The 18,423-nt window shown below is 41.0% G+C and overlaps 1 protein-coding gene across 1 annotated transcript in view; it reads right to left on the bottom strand.

Annotated features, from left to right (window-relative positions):
- BAZ1B (bromodomain adjacent to zinc finger domain 1B) overlaps window positions 1-18,105 on the bottom strand; it is a 72,257-nt gene extending 54,152 nt beyond the window's left edge. The window contains exons 1-3 of the mRNA XM_053894033.1: window positions 17,640-18,105; window positions 9,617-9,733; window positions 4,803-4,947 (exon numbers count right to left, since the gene is read on the bottom strand). Of these exons, the coding sequence (XP_053750008.1) occupies window positions 4,803-4,947; window positions 9,617-9,733; window positions 17,640-17,746 (369 nt within the window). The 5' untranslated portion in view covers window positions 17,747-18,105. The remainder of the gene's footprint in view (window positions 1-4,802; window positions 4,948-9,616; window positions 9,734-17,639) is intronic.
- Window positions 18,106-18,423: the final 318 nt, after the last annotated feature.

Genomic DNA, 18,423 nt, shown 5'->3' with positions numbered 1-18,423 from the left:
ATTTCCCAAGCATGCTTGATCTCAGGAACCGTGAGATCATCACCTGAGTCAAATGCTTAACCAACTGAGTCACCCAGATGCCTTCATTCACATTCAGTTCAAAACATTTTCTAATTTCCCTTTTGATTTTCCCTTAACTCTGAGTAAGTTAAAGGTATGTTATTTAGTTTCCAATTATTTGTAATTTCCAATTATTTGCAGTTTCCAGACAACTATTATTGATTTCTAATGTAATTCCATTTTCATCACAGTATATTCTCTGTAGGACTTGAATCCTTTTCAATTTATTTTATGGCCCAGAGTATGATCCACCTTGGTAAACTATACATTTGAGAGGAATGTCTCTTCTGTAGTTATCAGGTAGAGTATTTTGTAAATGGTAATTAAGTCACATTGGTTGATAATGCTAACTCAAGTTTTCCATATTCTTGCTGACTTTCTGTCTCCATTTTCTATCAGTTACTGAGAAGAGAGGTGTTGAAAACTCCAACCATAACTATGATATCTATTTCTTCTTACAGCTCTATCCATTTGTTTCATATATCTTGAAAAACTCATTAGTAAATGCATAAACATTAAGGGCTGCTGTGTCTTCTTAAAAAAACTGACCCCTCTCATTATGAAATATTTCTTAACTAAAATTCAAATTAAAAAAAAAAAATGTAGGGGCGCCTGGGTGGCTCAGTCTGTTAAGTGTTCAACTTCAGCTCAGGTCATGATCTTGCAGTTAGTTCTTGAGTTCAAGCCCCGCATCGGGCTCTGTGCTGACAGCTCAGAGCCTGGAGCCTGCTTCAGATTCTGTGTCTCCCTCTCTCTCTGCCCACCCTTGCTCACACACTCTCTCTCTCCCAAAAATAAACACTAAAAAAAAAAAAAAAAAAAAATTTTTTTTTTAAATTTTACCTATGGTAATACTTTTTGCCCTGAAATCTACTTTGTCTTATATTTACATAGCCATTCCAGATTTCTTTCCTTTTTTGAGAGAGAGAAAGAACACACACAAGCAGGGAAGGAGGGGCAGAGGGAGAGGTAGAAAGAATCTCAAACAGGCTCCAAGCCCAACACAGACCTCCACACCGGGCTCAATCTCAATCTCACAATTGCGAGATCATGACCTGAGCCAAAATCAAGAGTTGGGTGCTCAACCTACTGAGCCCCCCAGGCACCTTGCCATTCCAGAATTCTTTTTTTTTTTTAAGTTTATGTATTTACTCTGAGAGAGAGTTGGGGGAAGGGGAAGAGACAGAGGGAGAGAGGGAAAATTCCCAGGCAGGTTCCACACTCTCAGTGCAGAGCCCAATGCAGCGCTTGGACTCACAAACCATGAGATCATGACCTGAGCTGAAGTCAGCTTAAGTGACTGAGCCACCCAGGCGACCCCAGATTTCTTTTAATGTTAAGATGATATCTCTTTCTCCATCTTTTTACCATTATCCTATTTGCATCGTATAGGCAGCATATAATTGCATCTTGCTTTTTTATCCAATCTGGCAATTTCTATCTTTTAACTTAAATGTTTAGATCATTTATATTAAATAATTACAAATACCACTAGGTACAGTTGCTTTCTATTCAGCATCACGAAAACTAAAAAAATTGTGCTCTTTAAAAGACACTGTTAAGAGAATCAAAACACAAGCCTCAACGGGCGACTGGGTGGCTCAGTAGGTTGAGTGTCTGACTTTTGGGTCAGGTCATGATCTCATGGTCCATGAGTTTGAGGCCCATGTCACGCTCTGTGCTGACAGCTCAGAGCCTGGAGCCTGCTTCGAGTTCTGTGTCCTCCTCTCTCTCTGCCCCTCCCCTGCTTGCACTCTCTCTCTCTCTCAAAAAAATAAACATTAAAAAACAAAAAACATGAAACACAAGCCCTAGTGGGGAGCAAATAAAGAACTTGTATCCAGATCTAATAAAGAACTTGTATCCAGAATAAAAAAGTCTCAAAACTCAAAAACAAGAAAACAATCCAATTTAAAAATGGACAAAGATTTTTTTTTATTTTTTTTTAATGTTTATTTATTTTTGAGACAGAGAGAGACGGAGCATGAATGGGAGAGGGTCAGAGAGAGAGGGAGACACAGAATCGGAAGCAGGCTCCAGGCTCTGAGCTGTCAGCACAGAGCCCGACGCGGGGCTCGAACTCACGGACCGTGAGATCATGACCTGAGCCGAAGTCAGACGCTTAACCGACTGAGCCACGCAGGCGCCCCAAAATGGACAAACATCTGAACAGACACTTCATCAAAAGAAATATATATAAAAGGATAGCAACAAAAATATGAGAAGATCTTCGACATTAGTTATTAAAATGATATTCAGGGACACCTAAGTGGCTCAGTCAGTTAAGCATCCAACTCTTGATTTTACCTCAGGTCAGGATCTCAGTTTTGTGAATTCAAGCCCTGTATTGGGTGCAAAGCCTGCTTGGAATTCTCTGCCTCCCTCTCTCTCTGCTCCTCCTCACTCCCACTCTCTCTCTCTCTCTCTCTCGCTCTCAAAAGTAAAATAAACATTTAAAAACACCAACAAAAAAAGGTATCTAAGAAAAAAATCCTTGGTCAAAAGGTATGTGCACATTCAATTGTCTTCAATAATGTTGAAGTGTTTATCAAAATAGTTCCACATTCTTGTCAAAACTTGGCATTATTTTTACTTTTTCTTATTTACTAATCTGATATGTATAAAATGGTCCTGCTATACTTTTTACTTGATTTCTTGGATCACTATGTTTTCATACGTTTTATGGGCATACAGATCTCCCCAATTTTAATTTCTCTCTCCCCCTTTGTCAAACTTTTCCTCTTTCACCTTCCAGATGTGTACAGCATATTTTCCTCGTGCCACTCCAAATCTGTCTCCATTCTGGTCTACCTTGCTCTGGGCTTATACAGGCTGATCTTTGTGGCCTACATCAAAGGGCTCCCTTGTCCTCTAGATTTTGGTGAGTTCAACCCATGGGAAACAAGAGCAGAAAATCAGATAGTGGAAGAAAAGTGATGTCGGGGTATTTACTCCCATCTCCCTGTGAAATGGGTCACACCTTACCACCGAAATACTCTTCTCTTCCACAACTACATTACTCTCTTCTTGTTCCAGTACCCACTCCCTCCTGTTTCTTACAATTTTCTTACAATGCTTATATAAGCATTTTCTCACTCTGAATACAGTCGTAAGTTCACAACCAAGAGGCACCAAAGCTAAGGACAAAACCAATACACTGAGAAGCCCAAAGCAGAAAGGCAGAAAGATACAAAGCATAGGTCCTTGACAATATTTCCCAACCTCTACGCCACATCTGGTGTCACCCACCTCGAAGACTTACATGAGATAACCAAATGTTTTCACTGCCTAAACCAATGCTATACTACTCAATGCTATCCACAGAGTATCATCATCATACCCTAGAGCTTGCATACTTTTAGGGCCTATCCTAGACCTTCTGAACCAAACTATCAGGGGATGGCACCCAAGAATGTATATTCAGAAGTCCTTTAAGTGATTCTATTTAGGCTAAAGCTTGAGAAGTACTGGGCACTGCTAGTTAACTACTTCATTACATACAGACGAAATCACTCTTAACTGAAACATCAATATCAACAAGTTTTGTTTTGTATTTAATTTTCTTTTTTGAGTGATCTCTATACTCAATGTGGGGCCTGAACTCACAACCCCGGAGATCGAGAGTCACATGCTCCACCGACTGAGCCAGCCAAGCGCCTCTGAACATGCTATTTAAATATCTGAGTGAGTGAATGAGTGAGGAAGGGAGAGAGGGAAGGAAGAAAACAAAAGAGAGAAGGAAGGAAGGAAGGAAGGAAGGAAGGAAGGAAGGAAGGAAGGAAGGAAGGAAGGAAAGAAAGAAAGAAAGAAAGAAAGAAAGAAAGAAAGGTAGATAGATAGATAGATATTTGAGCCTATTTACTACTTCAACATTTCTGTGCATATTCTGCAAGACACTATGGTAAAGCAACCAGCCTAGTGTCCACTATAGATATTTAACAAATGTTAGTTCCCTTACTCCTGAATCTTACTTTAAGCTTTCAAAGGATTATACAGGGATTGCTTTAGTTTTAGGTTGTTATCACTTTAGTAATAGTTATCCTTGTGCTATCTGGGCTACAAAATTAAAAAACAAATATAGCAGGGGTGCCTGGGTGGCTCAGTCAGTTAAGCATCCGACTTAGGCTCAGGTCATGATCTCACAGTTCATGAGTTAGAGCCCCTCATCAGGCTCTGTGCAGTCAGCAAAGAGCCTGGAGACTGCTTCAGATTGTCTCTCCCTCTCTCTCTGCCCCTCCCATGCTCCTGCTCGGTCTCTCTCTCTCAAATAAAAACAAAAAAATTTAAAAAAACAAAAACAACAACAACAACAAAAAACAAATTTAGCAGAGAAAGAAAAAAGTCAACTTGCTCACTATTGTAGTGAAATGACATTCTTTGCTTTTGGTACCACAGATTTGGATTAAACATCTGAAAGTCTTTGAAACAAAGTATGAAAAAATTACACAACCAAAAAAAGTCAAGATAGCAGTTATCAAAAAGGGCTAAAACAAGGAAAACAAGGATGCAGCAGTACACAGTGTAACAATTTTTGTAATATTAACATAATGTTAAATATTCCCAACAATGATTATGGTTCTAAAATTTGACCCTTATAATATCTGACACTAAGCCAAGCAAACTTCAAATATAACACAATTTTGCACACAGAAATGTACTCTATAATCTATACTAGAAGCTCTAATCCTGACATATGGTTATGGAGTCAAATTGTACCAAAAAAGGGGGGAGCAGGTACTTACCTCAAAATCACACTCTTCTCCCACAGCATATTTGGTCATGATCTCCAACCAAGCAGTATCTACTAACTTCTCTAGAGAGGCTGTGTTATGGTGAACCATTTCCAGAACAAGTTTCTCGTACCAGGCAGGGAACTCTTCCTTCAAACTAAACAAACACATTATTAGTTACCAAGAAAATGCAGAAAAACCTATCTAGAGAATTAATTCAAATTCATTCAAACATTTCTTTAGCAAAGCTAAGTGAGGCACTGGGGAACACAAAGATTAAAAACCATGTGGCACACAGGACAAATAAGGAACTGGTAAAGAACTCTGTCAGATGGACCCATCCAGGTTAATTTTCTCATCTGGAAAATAAGAGTAACAGGCACATCATCAGTAAGGCTGAACATTTTCCCATTTGTTTTTATAGTAGACTTCCTTTTTCAGGTATGAATTATTTATTCATACCCTTTGCCCATTTTTTGTTAGAAGACTAACTTGAGTCTATTTGTGTTACACCTTCATCAAGAAAATGCTTCCCTATGCATTCATTCAGTTAGTACCCACAATGCCTCAGGAGGGGTGTAGAATTTTGATTTTATGAGTAAGGAAAATAAATCAGGAAGGACTGGAACCATGACTTGAACTCCAAAGCTCTTGCAAAAGTGAAACAATTAAGTGCTACTTTCTACTTATTAAACTCACGAACATGCCCAGTATAAGCAAGGAAAGAGTGCAATGTGCATTCATGCACAGCTGACAGCCTAGGTTTCTACTCTTTTGGAAAGCAGTTTGACAATTATCAAAAGTGCCAACTTGGGGCGCCTGGGTGGCTCAGTCGGTTAAGCATCCAACTTCAGCTTCATGATCTCACACTCCATGGGTTCGAGCCCCGCATCAGGACCTGTGCTAACAGCTCAGAGCCCGGAGCCTGCTTCAGATTCTGTGTCTCCCTCTCCCTCTGCCCCTCCCCTGCTCATGCTCTGTCTCTCTCACTCTCAAAAATGAATAAATGTTAAAAAAAAATTTTTTTAAAGTGTCAACATGTACACAAAGATGGTCATTGCTGGATTCTTCATGATAGCAGAAAATGGGAAGCAATCTAAATGGAAACTCATTAAGATCTCCAGTTCTGGGAGCGCCTGGGTGACTCAGTCAGTTGGGCGTCTGACTTTGGCTCAGGTCATGATCTCACAGTCCGTGAGTTCGAGCCCCGCGTCGGGCTCTGTGCTGACAGCTCAGAGCCTGGAGCCTGCTTCAGATTCTGTGTCTCCCTCTCTCTCTGACCCTCCCCCATTCATGCTCTGTCTCTCTCTGTCTCAAAAATAAATAAACATTAAAAAAAAAAAAATTTAAGATCTCCAGTTCTGGCCAGATCAATTAATATTTGTGTTGCAAGGCAAGGAAGGACCAGGCATGAGAACATTCATACACATCCAAGTATTAGGCTTACTATCATCATATTCCCACTCTGTTCATAACTAAAAATGTTCCTCCAACTGACTGCTAGATTTAAAATCTCTTACCATACTGCCTTAAAATTTACCTGAGTTATATCTGCTTTTCCCCAGTCCCAATCAATAAGCTTCTAGTCTCCCTGCCTTTGTTAAGGCTTTTACCTTTGTCCTCTCCCCACCATCCTCCCTCCCAGCTTAATCATCCTCCAAAGATGTCCTCAGACTTCCTTAACTCCATGAGGCCTTTCCTGGCCCCTATAAATGCTTAATAATAAGCCTCCCAGTCACCAAGCTTTTTAAAACTTCATTGTCCACAGCTACTTCTGGGGAGTGAGGATGGACGATGATGTTCAGATTCTTTTACTAACTCTGTAGTGTTTACATACTTAAACAAGTATGCATTACTTTTATAAACCAAAAAAAAAAAAAAAAAAAGATTTCTTCTTGAATAAAAATTGTATAATCATACTTTTTCAGTAATCCCTCTCATCATTCTCTATATTCTGTTCACTATCAAATCACATAAAACATTCCCCCATCTGTGTTCTTTAGAACTTCACTCTGCTGTAATGGCTTCTAAGATCAAGTAAGTTTGAGATCCACAAGGTTAAACCAAGCTACAGTTTCTTTACTGGAGGTCTTCTGAAAATCTTAAATACCCTAAGTATTATGACTTTTCAAGAAGTTTGTAGCAGTTTTCCAAAGTTATGGCCCAAAACCCTCTTTTCAGGAAGGATTACAGACTCCAACTCATTATTTCTATTCCCAATAATGCCATCACTCTCTACCTGAATACTATCCTAGCAAGCCCACATCAACTTCCCACCTGCTTTTCCTTCTTGAACTCTTCCTACACAGTTCCCAGATTAATCTCAAAGCCTAAACATCAATCACCAAATCCATCCCATGTTTCTCTCCTGTTCAAAAATTACTGCTGTCCTCCTATTGTTCACAGAATTAAATATGAATAGCTCATCTTGTCTTTCATAATCTGGTACAAACTATATTTCAAGTGTTACCTTCCTCATAGAGCCACATGAAGTTTTCCCTAACAATTCCAGGTTAGTCTCTACCCTCTAAATTCCCACTGCCTCTTTGTGTGGAGGAAAGCAATTTATTTATATTTTGAAACTGAATTCTCTTATTACTCCTAACAGTTTTTTATGGATTCTCTTTGGATTTTTCCCAAAGAGTAACAATAACTGATTTCCTCTTCAGTACTCTTCATACTCTTTGTTGTAGGTTAATGGTTACTATCTTTTATTTACATATAATTTTCACACACACAACTTTTTGTCTCAAAAAGATACCCAGAGAAGGCAACATTATCTCTATTTGCAAAAAGCAAACAGTAAGTGCTCATATAGTGCAGAGGATAGTGTCTCAGCACTGTAATCAATTCAAGAATAAGTCAAATATGAGACCTGCCCTCAAGAAGTCCACAAGCTAGGAAGGGGAAAAAGATACTTTCAAACAGAGACGGAGGCAAACCATAAGACACTCTTGAATACAGAGAATAAACTGCGGGTTAATGAGGGGCACAGGGGCAGGAAAAATGGTAATGGCACTGAGGAGGGCACTTGTGGGATGAACACCGGATGTACGTGATGAATCATGGGAATCTACTCACAAAGCCAAGAGCACACTGTACACACTGTATGTTGGCTAACTTGACAATAAATTGTATTTAAAAAATAATAATAAATAAATAAAAAGATTTTCTTCTTAAAGTCCACAAGCTACTGTAGGGGTCAGCAAAAGTCCAAGGGCCAAATTCAGCCGACCACCAGTTTTTGTAAATAAAATTTTCTTTTATTTACAGCCATTCACATTCATTTACATTTTACCTATAGCTGTTTTCACTGTACAATGTCACAGACAAATAACTGAGACAGAGACCCTAAAATATTTACCAAGTGACACTTTACAGATAAAGTTGCACAACTCCTGGTCTAGTACACTAAACAAGACACATACGTAATTAACACTAATCCAGGGTGTTAATCCAGGGTGCCTGAGTGACTCAGTCAGCAAAGCATCCAACTTTGGCTCAGGTCATAATCTCACGGTTTGTGGGTTCAAACCCCGCATCAGGGTCTGTGCGGACACCTCGGAGACTGGAGCCTGCTTTGGATTCTGTGTCTCCCTCTCTCTCTGCCCCTCCCCCTCTCGCACTCAGTCTCTCTCTCTCTCTCAAAAATAAATAAACATTAAAAAACAAATTTTTTTTTAGGGGGGCCTGGGTGGCTCAGTTAGTTAAGCAGCTGCATGACTCGGCTCAGGTCACGATCTCACTCACAGCTCTTGGGTTCGAGACTCGCATTGGGCTCTCTGCTGTCAGCACAGAGCCCACTTCAGATAGATCCTTGGTCTCCCTCTCTCTCTCAAAAATAAATAAACATTTAAAAACAATTTCTTTTAAAGTAATAACACTAACCCAAAATGGAACAATGTAAGACTCAACTAATTATTAGTCAGTGATGGAGCCACTACTAGAACTAGGTCTTAACTGCACCTAGTGTCATTACACCAGCAAAAAAGCAGAACAGTATTAGATTACTAAACTGTATGCTCTCTGCTTATCTGCTACCAACAGAAGTCAATGAAAAGTCCACAGAAAGTTTCTATTCCCAATTCCCAAAAGAGTTCTGTTTTATTATCACCCCTAGTTTCCATGTATCTTTTGCAAGCTCCTACTGCCCAAATTCTGAGTGTTTTCTGAGAGAATACCCATATGAGTAGGCACTTTCAACATACACAAGTGTTTTTTAAGTTTATGTATTTATTTTGAGAGAGAGAGAGAAGAGAGAGCAGGGGCAGGGCAGAGAGAGAGGGAAATAGAATCCAGAGTAGGCTCTGTACTGTCAGTGCAGAGCCCAATGCAGGGCTTGAACTCCCGAACCATGAAATCATGACCTGAACCAAAATCAGGAGTTGGATGCTTAACCGACTGACCCACTCAGGCACCCCAAACTGTGAATTTTTTTTTTGATAGCCGCTGTAAAGACTGTCCTAAATTTCAAATGACCACAAAATAAAGAAAATTTTCTAATTTGCTGCCTCTGTATTACTTCCAAATTGTGTCAGCTTCCTTTGCTTAGAACATTTCCAGGATATTTACAAGGTAAAACTATAGAGCAAGAACACTTAAAAGCCTGGTAAATACCCTAAATAAGTGTACATACAACGATATATTCCATGTACTGTTACCAGCAAAATGCCACTAGGCAAAGGGACTCAGATACCAATACATTATACTAATGTATTCTAATGTATGCCCATAAATTTAAATACAAATATTGCTTTACTGTTAACATTCCCTCTTTCCCAATAATTTGAAGATGGTGCTAGAAGGGCAATGCTTCTATTACTTACAGTTCAGCAACTTCCTGTTCCTCCTCCCAGGCTTCCTTGTGTGTTAGCTGACTGCTTCCGGTACTCTTACAGGTCCAAATGCGCTCACTGTACCTTTCCAGGCGGGCCTCATACTCTCTGTTAGCAGTCGCTCAGGAAAATAATAATCAAGCAACTGAGAAAACTCATCCACATCTACAGATTACTTACACAGAAAAAAGTCTATAATATGGCAACCTTTCTATATTGTACAGCTTAAGGTAAAATTGAAATCACAGTTTTCAAGTGGCAAATTCAAACAAAATTATTAAAGCCAAAGTATGATTCAAATGGTTTGTCATGTTTTTGTTTTACAAATAAAATATTACTATTTTAGTACAAATGTGATTTATTCAATTCACCTGTTTCAGATTCCCACAGCACTAAAAATTTGTAAGACAAAGTAAAGGTAAATTAAACACAGGTTGTAAGGAATAAGAATGCAAGGTACGTGGAATTGTTACCTAACTTAGATGGTCAGCAAGTTTAAGAATCTTCCATAGAAAGAGGAGAGGACTACCCCAGTCTCACAGGCAATTTGAATAGCCCTGTATACCAGCTAATGATCCACTTACTATAAGCTTCCAGCCTACTTTGGAAACACCTGTTGAGTTTAAAAAATAAATTCCGTAAAGCCCTAAAAATAATTTCGATATCATATTTATCCAGCCTTTATGTCGCCTCCAATAATACTACACTCACAAGTCATTTACCAGACATTGTTCGGTCTTTGTAAGGCAGATGGAGGAAGAAAACATCCTACAAGTTAGTGCCATATAAATGGTAACTTTCCACATCGTCCCAACTGGAATTCACTATCAGCCAGACACATTCAAATTCAAATGACAAGTTAACTCATTTATTTTATGCACAGCAACAGATGCTACCCAAAAAAATAAACTGACACCACAACGAGAGAATTAGCTGCCGATCTCTGTACTTTCCAAGTGACACTTTTTATAGTAGTTGAAATAAAAGTATTTAAGCAGCTCCCTCTGTAATACTACCTCACAACTCAACAAGTAATTCGTTTTAAATATACAGAGATTCTTTGAAATCAGTGCAAAGATAGATGACAGGGACAAATGCATAGATAACCCAAAATAGTAGTTTTAGCCAATAGTATGAGCACCTTCCCTTACTGTAGCATTCTCTGGATCTGCCAAAACCAAAACAGTTTAAGTCTATTTTCCTCACCAGAGAGGTGATACTAATATTTAAATGATTAAACAAAATAGAGTACCAGTAAAAACCAGGAGTCAAGCTTCCATATAAAGCTATATAAATTCAATCTCACTGAAAATTTATAAAAATTTATAGAGAAAAAAGGAAATAGCATGACTTCCAAAGTGACATTATCATAACTAATCAATAAGATAAATTATTATGTTTCTGTCTGTTTGCACGGGGAGGGGGGAGGTGAATCAGGACAGGAAGAATCAGGGGCGCCAGAGTGACTCAGTCAGTTAAGCGTCTTGATTTCGGCTCAGTTGATTTCGGTTCTCACGGTTGATGAGTTTGAACCCCACATCGAGCTCTGCATGGACTGCGGAGGCTGCTTGGGAGTCTGCCTCCCTCTCTCTCAAAATAAATAAAAATTAAATTAAAAAAAAAAGAATCAGAAAGTGGATTTATTAAAGCATTTAAAGAGCTTGATAACATTCTAATACGTTATTTAGTTATACTGAAGAAATTCACTGTGTAATCAGAGAGAATGTGAGATAAAACAAATAGATCTTAAAGATTATTAAGTTTCTGTTATTAGCTGTTATTTTTAAAAGTAGGAGTCATGTGCCCGGTGATTCTCCTTTGATCTAGACCTATGCAGCCAACAACATACAACTCGGGTATATCACCTAGATGCTCAAATCCAACTTTTTCTAAACTCTTCTTTTTACCCCCTTCCCTTCCCTCCCCTCCTAAACTTGCTCCTTAGCAATTATTCCCAATCTCTCTTAATGGCCCTTGTGTCCAAGTCAGAAATGAGGGAAGCATACTCAGCTCTTCAGTCCCTAATTGCAACCACTTAGGTTTTTCTCAGTTCAGTCCTTCCTCTTCCACAACAGAGCCATTATTTAAATTTAGCCTCTGATCCTCCCTTCCCACCTAGCCATAACAGTTTTAAACATTTTAATTGACCTCACCGGTAATCCTCCTCAGGTCCTTTGTGCTTCTCACCCAAACATCCTTTTACTCAATCTTATTTGTTTTTAAACCCAGTACTACAGTTTACTTTAAAATCTCATTTGCCCTCAGGCCCCTGAAATGCAAATACGTTCGCACTGGGAAGTAATCCTCTGGCACCCACATTACTGAAAATCACTCAAGATTTTGTTGAGCTTTACTTAGTGGTTTTTATTCTTTCTTTCTTTTTTTTTTTTTTTAAGTTTATTTTTGAGAGAGAGACACAGAGCACGAGCAGGAGAGGGGCAGAGATAGAAGGAGACACAAAAACCGAAGCAGGCTCCAGGCTCCGAGCTGTCAGCACAGAGCCCAATGCGGGGCTCAAACCCACCAACCAACCTTAAGATCACGACCTGAGACGAAGTCGGTCGCTTAACCGACTGAGCCACCCAGGTACTCCTATTCTTTTAAGAAGAAAAAAAGGGGGAAACTTTTTTTCTCAAATGATACATATTTAAATATTAAATTTTTTTGCTGATTATAGTTTTTCAAACAATACAAGACCCTTCTACCTGGATACATGGCTTTCCCACCATCCTTTGAAAATCACTATCAACATAACATTCTCATTCGCGGTGGCAGTATCAATGCCCATAACTTCAATTACTATCTACATGCTAATAATTTCTAGCACCCAAACTAAACTTCCTATCTTCACCCCCCATTCCCAGTCAAAACAAAAAGAAAAAAAACACCAGATCCTCTTCCAGCATTCTCTATTATCAGAGAATGACCAACTAACCAAGTGATAACCAAAATACAATCCTTGATTCCTCCCCAATCAATTACCAAATCCTGTCAAATCTACCAAATTTATTTCTGTAATCTATTGTACTTCTCAAGGGCTAGTACATTTGTTCAGATCACCATTACCTATTGCCTCGTTTATTTAGTAACTGCCTCACTAGTCTCAAGGCTACAGATTCTCAACACTGCAGCCACAGTGAGCTTTCAACCTAAAAGCCTGCTTCCATCCTGATTGAATTTTTCAAAGTTTATTTACTTTAAGAGAGAGAGAGAGAGAAAGAGGGAGGGGGCAGAGAGAGGGAAAGAATTTCAAGCAGTGCAGAGCCTGATGCAGGACCTGATCCCATGAATCATCACGACCTGACACAAATCGAGTCAAAAGACAAGAGTCAAAAGATGCTCAACCAACTGAACCACCCAAGCGCCTCCTGCTCCAATTTTTGAACAGCCTCCAATATATTTAAGGCAGAATCCAAACTCCTCAGCCTATCTCCCAAGGACTTATATGGTCCAGCCCCTTTGTGTATCTCACCACTAAGCAACTCTATCTCAATTCCCATTTCTTCACTCTAGCTATATAAAACTTCTTTCCATTAAAATTTAAGAATCTCCAAGTTCACAAACTCTTCTCTTCTTGATCTAACTACCCTAATCATACTTTAGATATGAACTTAAAAGTGACTTTCCCCTGAAACATTCCCTGAACCCTGAAACATAGGAGACTGTATTATTTACAAATATTCACCTCCCTTCCATAAAAGGATTCTACATCTCCACCCTCTGCCCTGTGGCTTGCAATGCCTCCTATGAAGAGTAATGCCCATTCCCTCTCCACTGATGTTAGCCTCGGTCACATGCCTTGTTTTGACCAACAGATGAAAAATATGACAGATGCCACTTCCAAGAAACTCAAAAAGCCACCATAGCATCCTCCAGATCTTTCTGCCACCAGAGGGGAGCCTGGGTGGCTCAGTCGGTTGAGTACCCAACTCTTGATTCTCAGCTCACGTCATGATCCCAGGGTTGTGGAACTGAGCCACGTGCATCAGGATCTGCACTGAACAAGGAGCCTGCTTGAGTTTCTCTCTCTCTGGGGGTGCCTGGGTGGCTCAGTCGGTTAAGCTGGAAAACATTTAATTACTTGTGGCTCACATTATATTTCTATTGGACAGCACTGTCTACCTAAGATTCACATCTAGGAATGCATGCCCTCTGACAATACATGAAAAATTTAACTAGTAATCTACGATTCATTCCGAAAATCAAAAACTTAAAGTCCTACAACCCAACATTGGATATTTTTAAGTTTATGTAACTCTGCTCTGGTTGTTACTTTGTCTTATGTTAAGAGAAAGAGAAAAAAATTAAAAAGAAGAGAAAAAAGCCCATTAGAAGGATACTGAGTCAGCTGCCTCTAAATCCTATTTCAGATTTTAGGTTACCAAAATAAGTCACTTACTCTCAAATAACTACTCAGAGCAAATGCCAATTGAGGTTTTTATGTTCCAGCCACTGTTGCACATATAATTGCAGACAAAATGTCAAAGCAATTCTCCAAAGGTTGTGTAAGTTATAAGTGACAAGATATTCTCAAATCCTATATATCTCATTATGCATCTACTTTTTCATGAGTTCAAGAGCTACCTCCTCACAATATGCTGCTTCATTGTTCTCTTTAGCCTTCTTTCAATAAAAGTACTTGATAGCCTGAAAGGAAGTGGCCCAGCAAAGTATGGAGGTTAAATAAGCATAACTATAACCCTAAGAGTTCTAAGTGAAATGACAAAGCACCAGCTCCAGATTTGCTTTTTATCCTATTTTCTGTCTCTGGAACAGTCTGTCATCAAGTTAAAAACAATTCTAATCTAGTTTAACTTCTCACTCTTAAGAAATTAAATTATAAAAACCAACCTAAGAAATCATTATTCCAACTGTCCAATAAAATCCTGGCTTGCAACTACAATTTAACTCCAGCTCTTACAACTTGGCTGTAGTCACTCTTGCCTAGAGCCTGATTAACTATGTTCTAATAGCCCCTCCTCATTATGCCATCTAAGAGCTCTCATAGGGGCGTCTGGGTGACTCAGTCGGCTAAGCTTCTGACTTCAAGGGCTCAGGCCACGATCTCACAATTCGTGGGGCTCATAGGTTCTAGCCCCCCCGACAGACTCTGTGCTGACAGCCCAGAGCCTGTCTCCCTCTCTCTGCCCCTCCCCCATCACGCTGCCTCTTTGTCTCTCAAAAATAAGTAAACATTAAGAAAAGAAAAAAATAAAATAAAAGCTCTCATATATTGATATTACAAGGTTATGAAGTAGATGTTCCCAAGCTTTACAAAGCAGGACAGTAAAGCAATACGACAAACATATTACCCTCAGCAGGCTGCTTGTAGCTTCAGTTTCTCCTTAAAACCCATCTGGACTTACTCACTGTATTATCCTATTGCCAGATAATAACATCAAGAACTGATTCTGATAATCTTTCCAAGGAAGATCTAGTGTATTGCCTTAGTATTAACCTAGGAAGTAACGTCCCATAGATTCAAACCTATAATACAAAAAACGTAATCATCAATATATAAAACCTAGTCATTAAACGTGTGCATCATTCACAACTACCACTGGAAGTTTAATGAAGAGGTACAATAAAGCCTTCAAGAACATACCATCACTTAAAGCTTTAAGTCAATAAAATGTTATACTGATTTGCTATTGCATATACATGCAATCGAAAGGCAGGTATTAGGAGAAAATTAAAGATCAAATCCTATTAAAAACATAATTGTAAATATTAAGAACTGGAAACAGTATACTTTAAATGCAGCTGTTAACCAACCACATACCTGTTCTCTATGAAATCACTAAGAGCCTAATAAAGAAATAGACCAACCTGCCAACCACACAGCACAATTGTTTAAAACCATCCTCAAAGAGCTTCCACTTGTAGAAATTCCCATGCAAGCAATTTCCCCCTCAATATGCAATGCAATGTAAGGACTCCTTTGTTAAAGGGGTTGGTTCTACATACTGGTATAGGAAATACTTAAAATGAAGAATTTTTAAAAATACCTAACATATAAAAGGTGCAGGTTTCAATTTTCAATTGTTCTCATTAAGAGAAATTCCTCATATATATCATTACATTTCACCTATTTCTGTAAACGATATGAAAAAGCCTGTACTGCCAATTCTAAAAAATTAGCTCTCTTTTAGCCATTTTTCACATGGCTCAACACCTATCACTGACTTGGAACTTGTCTCTATTGAGTGTGTCTTATGCTACACTCCAAGCAGACAGAAAAATAAACATCTGGTAATACTAGTGTGTGAGTATCCACCAACTGCTCAAAAAATGGTATTTGAATAACATTTGAAAAGGATATGGCAGATTCCCACAATAATTTTTTTTAACCCCACTGATGGGGCTAAATATTTTTTTTACAAAGTAGGACACCTTTAGAATAATGATGGATTTAGCGGTTGGAGTACTTCTCCAAAGCTTCCCAAAAGTCCTTACAAGACAAGAAAAAGAACCAGATTATCATGGAACCCCTCCCTAAAATGCACCTTATCTCATACCACTGACAGAGGTTGACTAACATGAAAAACCAAGCATTCCACCTTCTTTCCTGGATTTGCTTACAAGGATAAGGTAGAAAGGCACTGCATTCTGCTCCTAACTCTCATCATTTCAGAGTGTTTGACCTTTAACAAGTCCACCAACCCTCTGGGTTCACTTGGCAAATGAGGCTAGAGAATCCAACCATCCCCAAGATCCATTTCAGCTACAAGATGCTCTAGCTTTATTTCTCCAACAGCTTTCCTACAGCACAGGCTCACTTTCCAGGCCCCTTTGTATGTAAACACCCTACATCCACAAACTGCACTGGAACAAGAAACAGGCTATCCTATAGAAGATCATATTATATCAAAGAGAGGATCAAAATGAAGTGAAATCAAATGATATCATCGCTCACATGGACACTTCCTCCCATACAGAAGCAAGCAAGCAAGCAAACAGAAACGAAGAAATCAAATCCTTCCAAAGGAAAAGAGCCGATAAAACTCAATATATTTTAGCCTCCACTGCTGAAGAAAGCGTTGGAGAAAGCAAGCAAGCAAACAGAAACTAAGAAATCAAGTCCTTCCAAAAGGAAAGGCTGATGAAACTCAATGTATTTAGCCTTCACTCCTAAAGAAAGCGTTGATTCCGAAATCTACTTCTTTTTTACACTTGTGCTTCCAAAAGGACTCATCCGGCATCCATAAAAAAAAGTAAATAAGAAGACTTCAAGCTTACACAAGAAACCTTAAACGATGATTAGAAAGGAGGATGCGTCTTATTTAAAACATCAGCCTCCTGTTCCTAAAATACAACATAAAACCGTTAAGTAGGTCTTGGTATTTTTTATATGTTCATTTAAAGGCAGATACCGATCTCCTCCTAAAATCGTCAACATTTCAAACCTGTGCATGCCGGGGAAGGCAGGCATCATCTCCTCCAAGATAACTTTTTCTTCCCCTTCCCCGGTCTGGAATTCGTTCCGGGGTATGTGCCTCACGATCCTGTCAGCTCACGACCAGCCTAAAGTCCACTCGGGAGGAGAAAAACCCAAGTGCCCCCGCGGAGATGGGGGGAAAAAACGCACACAAAAAATCTTGCACAAGCCGCATCACGAGGCCGCATGGGTACAATTTCAAAAACTTCAAGAGGAAGGTTTAATTTAAAAAGGAAAAGCAGCCAAGGACCCCCATCTCCCGTTCGTACTTAGGGCCTAATGCCACCCGGGGGAAAGGGGGGCCGCTCCTCGAAAACGAGGCCCGGGGACAAAGTGCGGAGCCGGGAAAGGATGGAGGGCACGGGGCCCCGGGCCGGCCCGCGCCCCCGCCCGCCCGCCCGCCCACCCCGCGGAACGGCGGGCTCGAGCTCCCCGCCCGGGGGTGCAGGCCCGCCGGCGCCGGGCGCGCTGACAGCTGCCACAGGGGCGGGCTGCGCGGCCCGCCGGGCCCGGCGAGCCCCCGGCCCACCCCGCCCCACCCCGCGGGCGGCCTGGCGGCCAGGCTGGAAAGGATACTCCCGGGTGCGGAAAGCCTCCTGAGTGTGCGCGATGGTGAAGAGCGGCTCCTCGCCGGGAAGCGGCTTCACCAGCGGGAAGGGCTTGCGGCCCAGGAGCGGCGCCATCGCGGCGGCGGCGGCGGCGGCCCGGAAGGCGGCGGCTCCTCGGCGAGCCCGCGGCGCAACACTAGGCCCCGCGGCCCGGAGCGAGCGCCTGGCTCCCGGGGGTGGGGTGGGGGAGGGGAGGGGTGAGAGGGCGGCGCGAACTCGGCTCCCTCAGTGCTGGCGCGGCCGCGCGAGGGCCATGCAACGGGACGCAGGGACACGGAACTCCCACGCACACCGCTGCGCCGCCCGGCGGCCTCCGGCCCAACCTTCGCTACGGGTCCCCGCGTTCGGCAGTCACGACTCCTCCTCAGCTGCACCGGAGGAAATTATTGAAAAATGGCGGGAGATTCCCCTCCTCCCCCCCGCCCGGTCAGCGCACACACTAACTTGCTCCCCTGTGGCGCCGGTGGCGAATGCTCCAATAGGCGGAGAGCCGATCAGCGCTCACGGTCTACTGGCTCACGGGAGCTGCCGCTCTGCGCTTGGGTCCCGCCCCCTTTCCGGGCCGCGTAGTTGGGTTGCAGCGCACCAGAGGGCAGTATGAGGGGTGAAAGGTCACGTTATGTAAGCGCTGGTGACAGGCCTGCGGGCCTCCAGCGGCGGAGTTGAAAATGGGGGTCAGCGGGGGACCGAAAGGCCTGGAATTCAAAGAGGTCAGACCAGAGAAGCCCCTTAACATATACAGACACTGCGCC

Source organism: Panthera pardus, unplaced genomic scaffold (assembly GCF_024362965.1).
Source record: "Panthera pardus isolate Hobbes unplaced genomic scaffold, ASM2436296v1 HiC_scaffold_4, whole genome shotgun sequence".
In the NCBI taxonomy this organism is placed as follows: domain Eukaryota; kingdom Metazoa; phylum Chordata; class Mammalia; order Carnivora; family Felidae; genus Panthera; species Panthera pardus.
The sequence above is the reverse complement of the archived record's forward strand: the minus strand, read 5'-3'. Positions and strand labels throughout refer to the sequence as shown.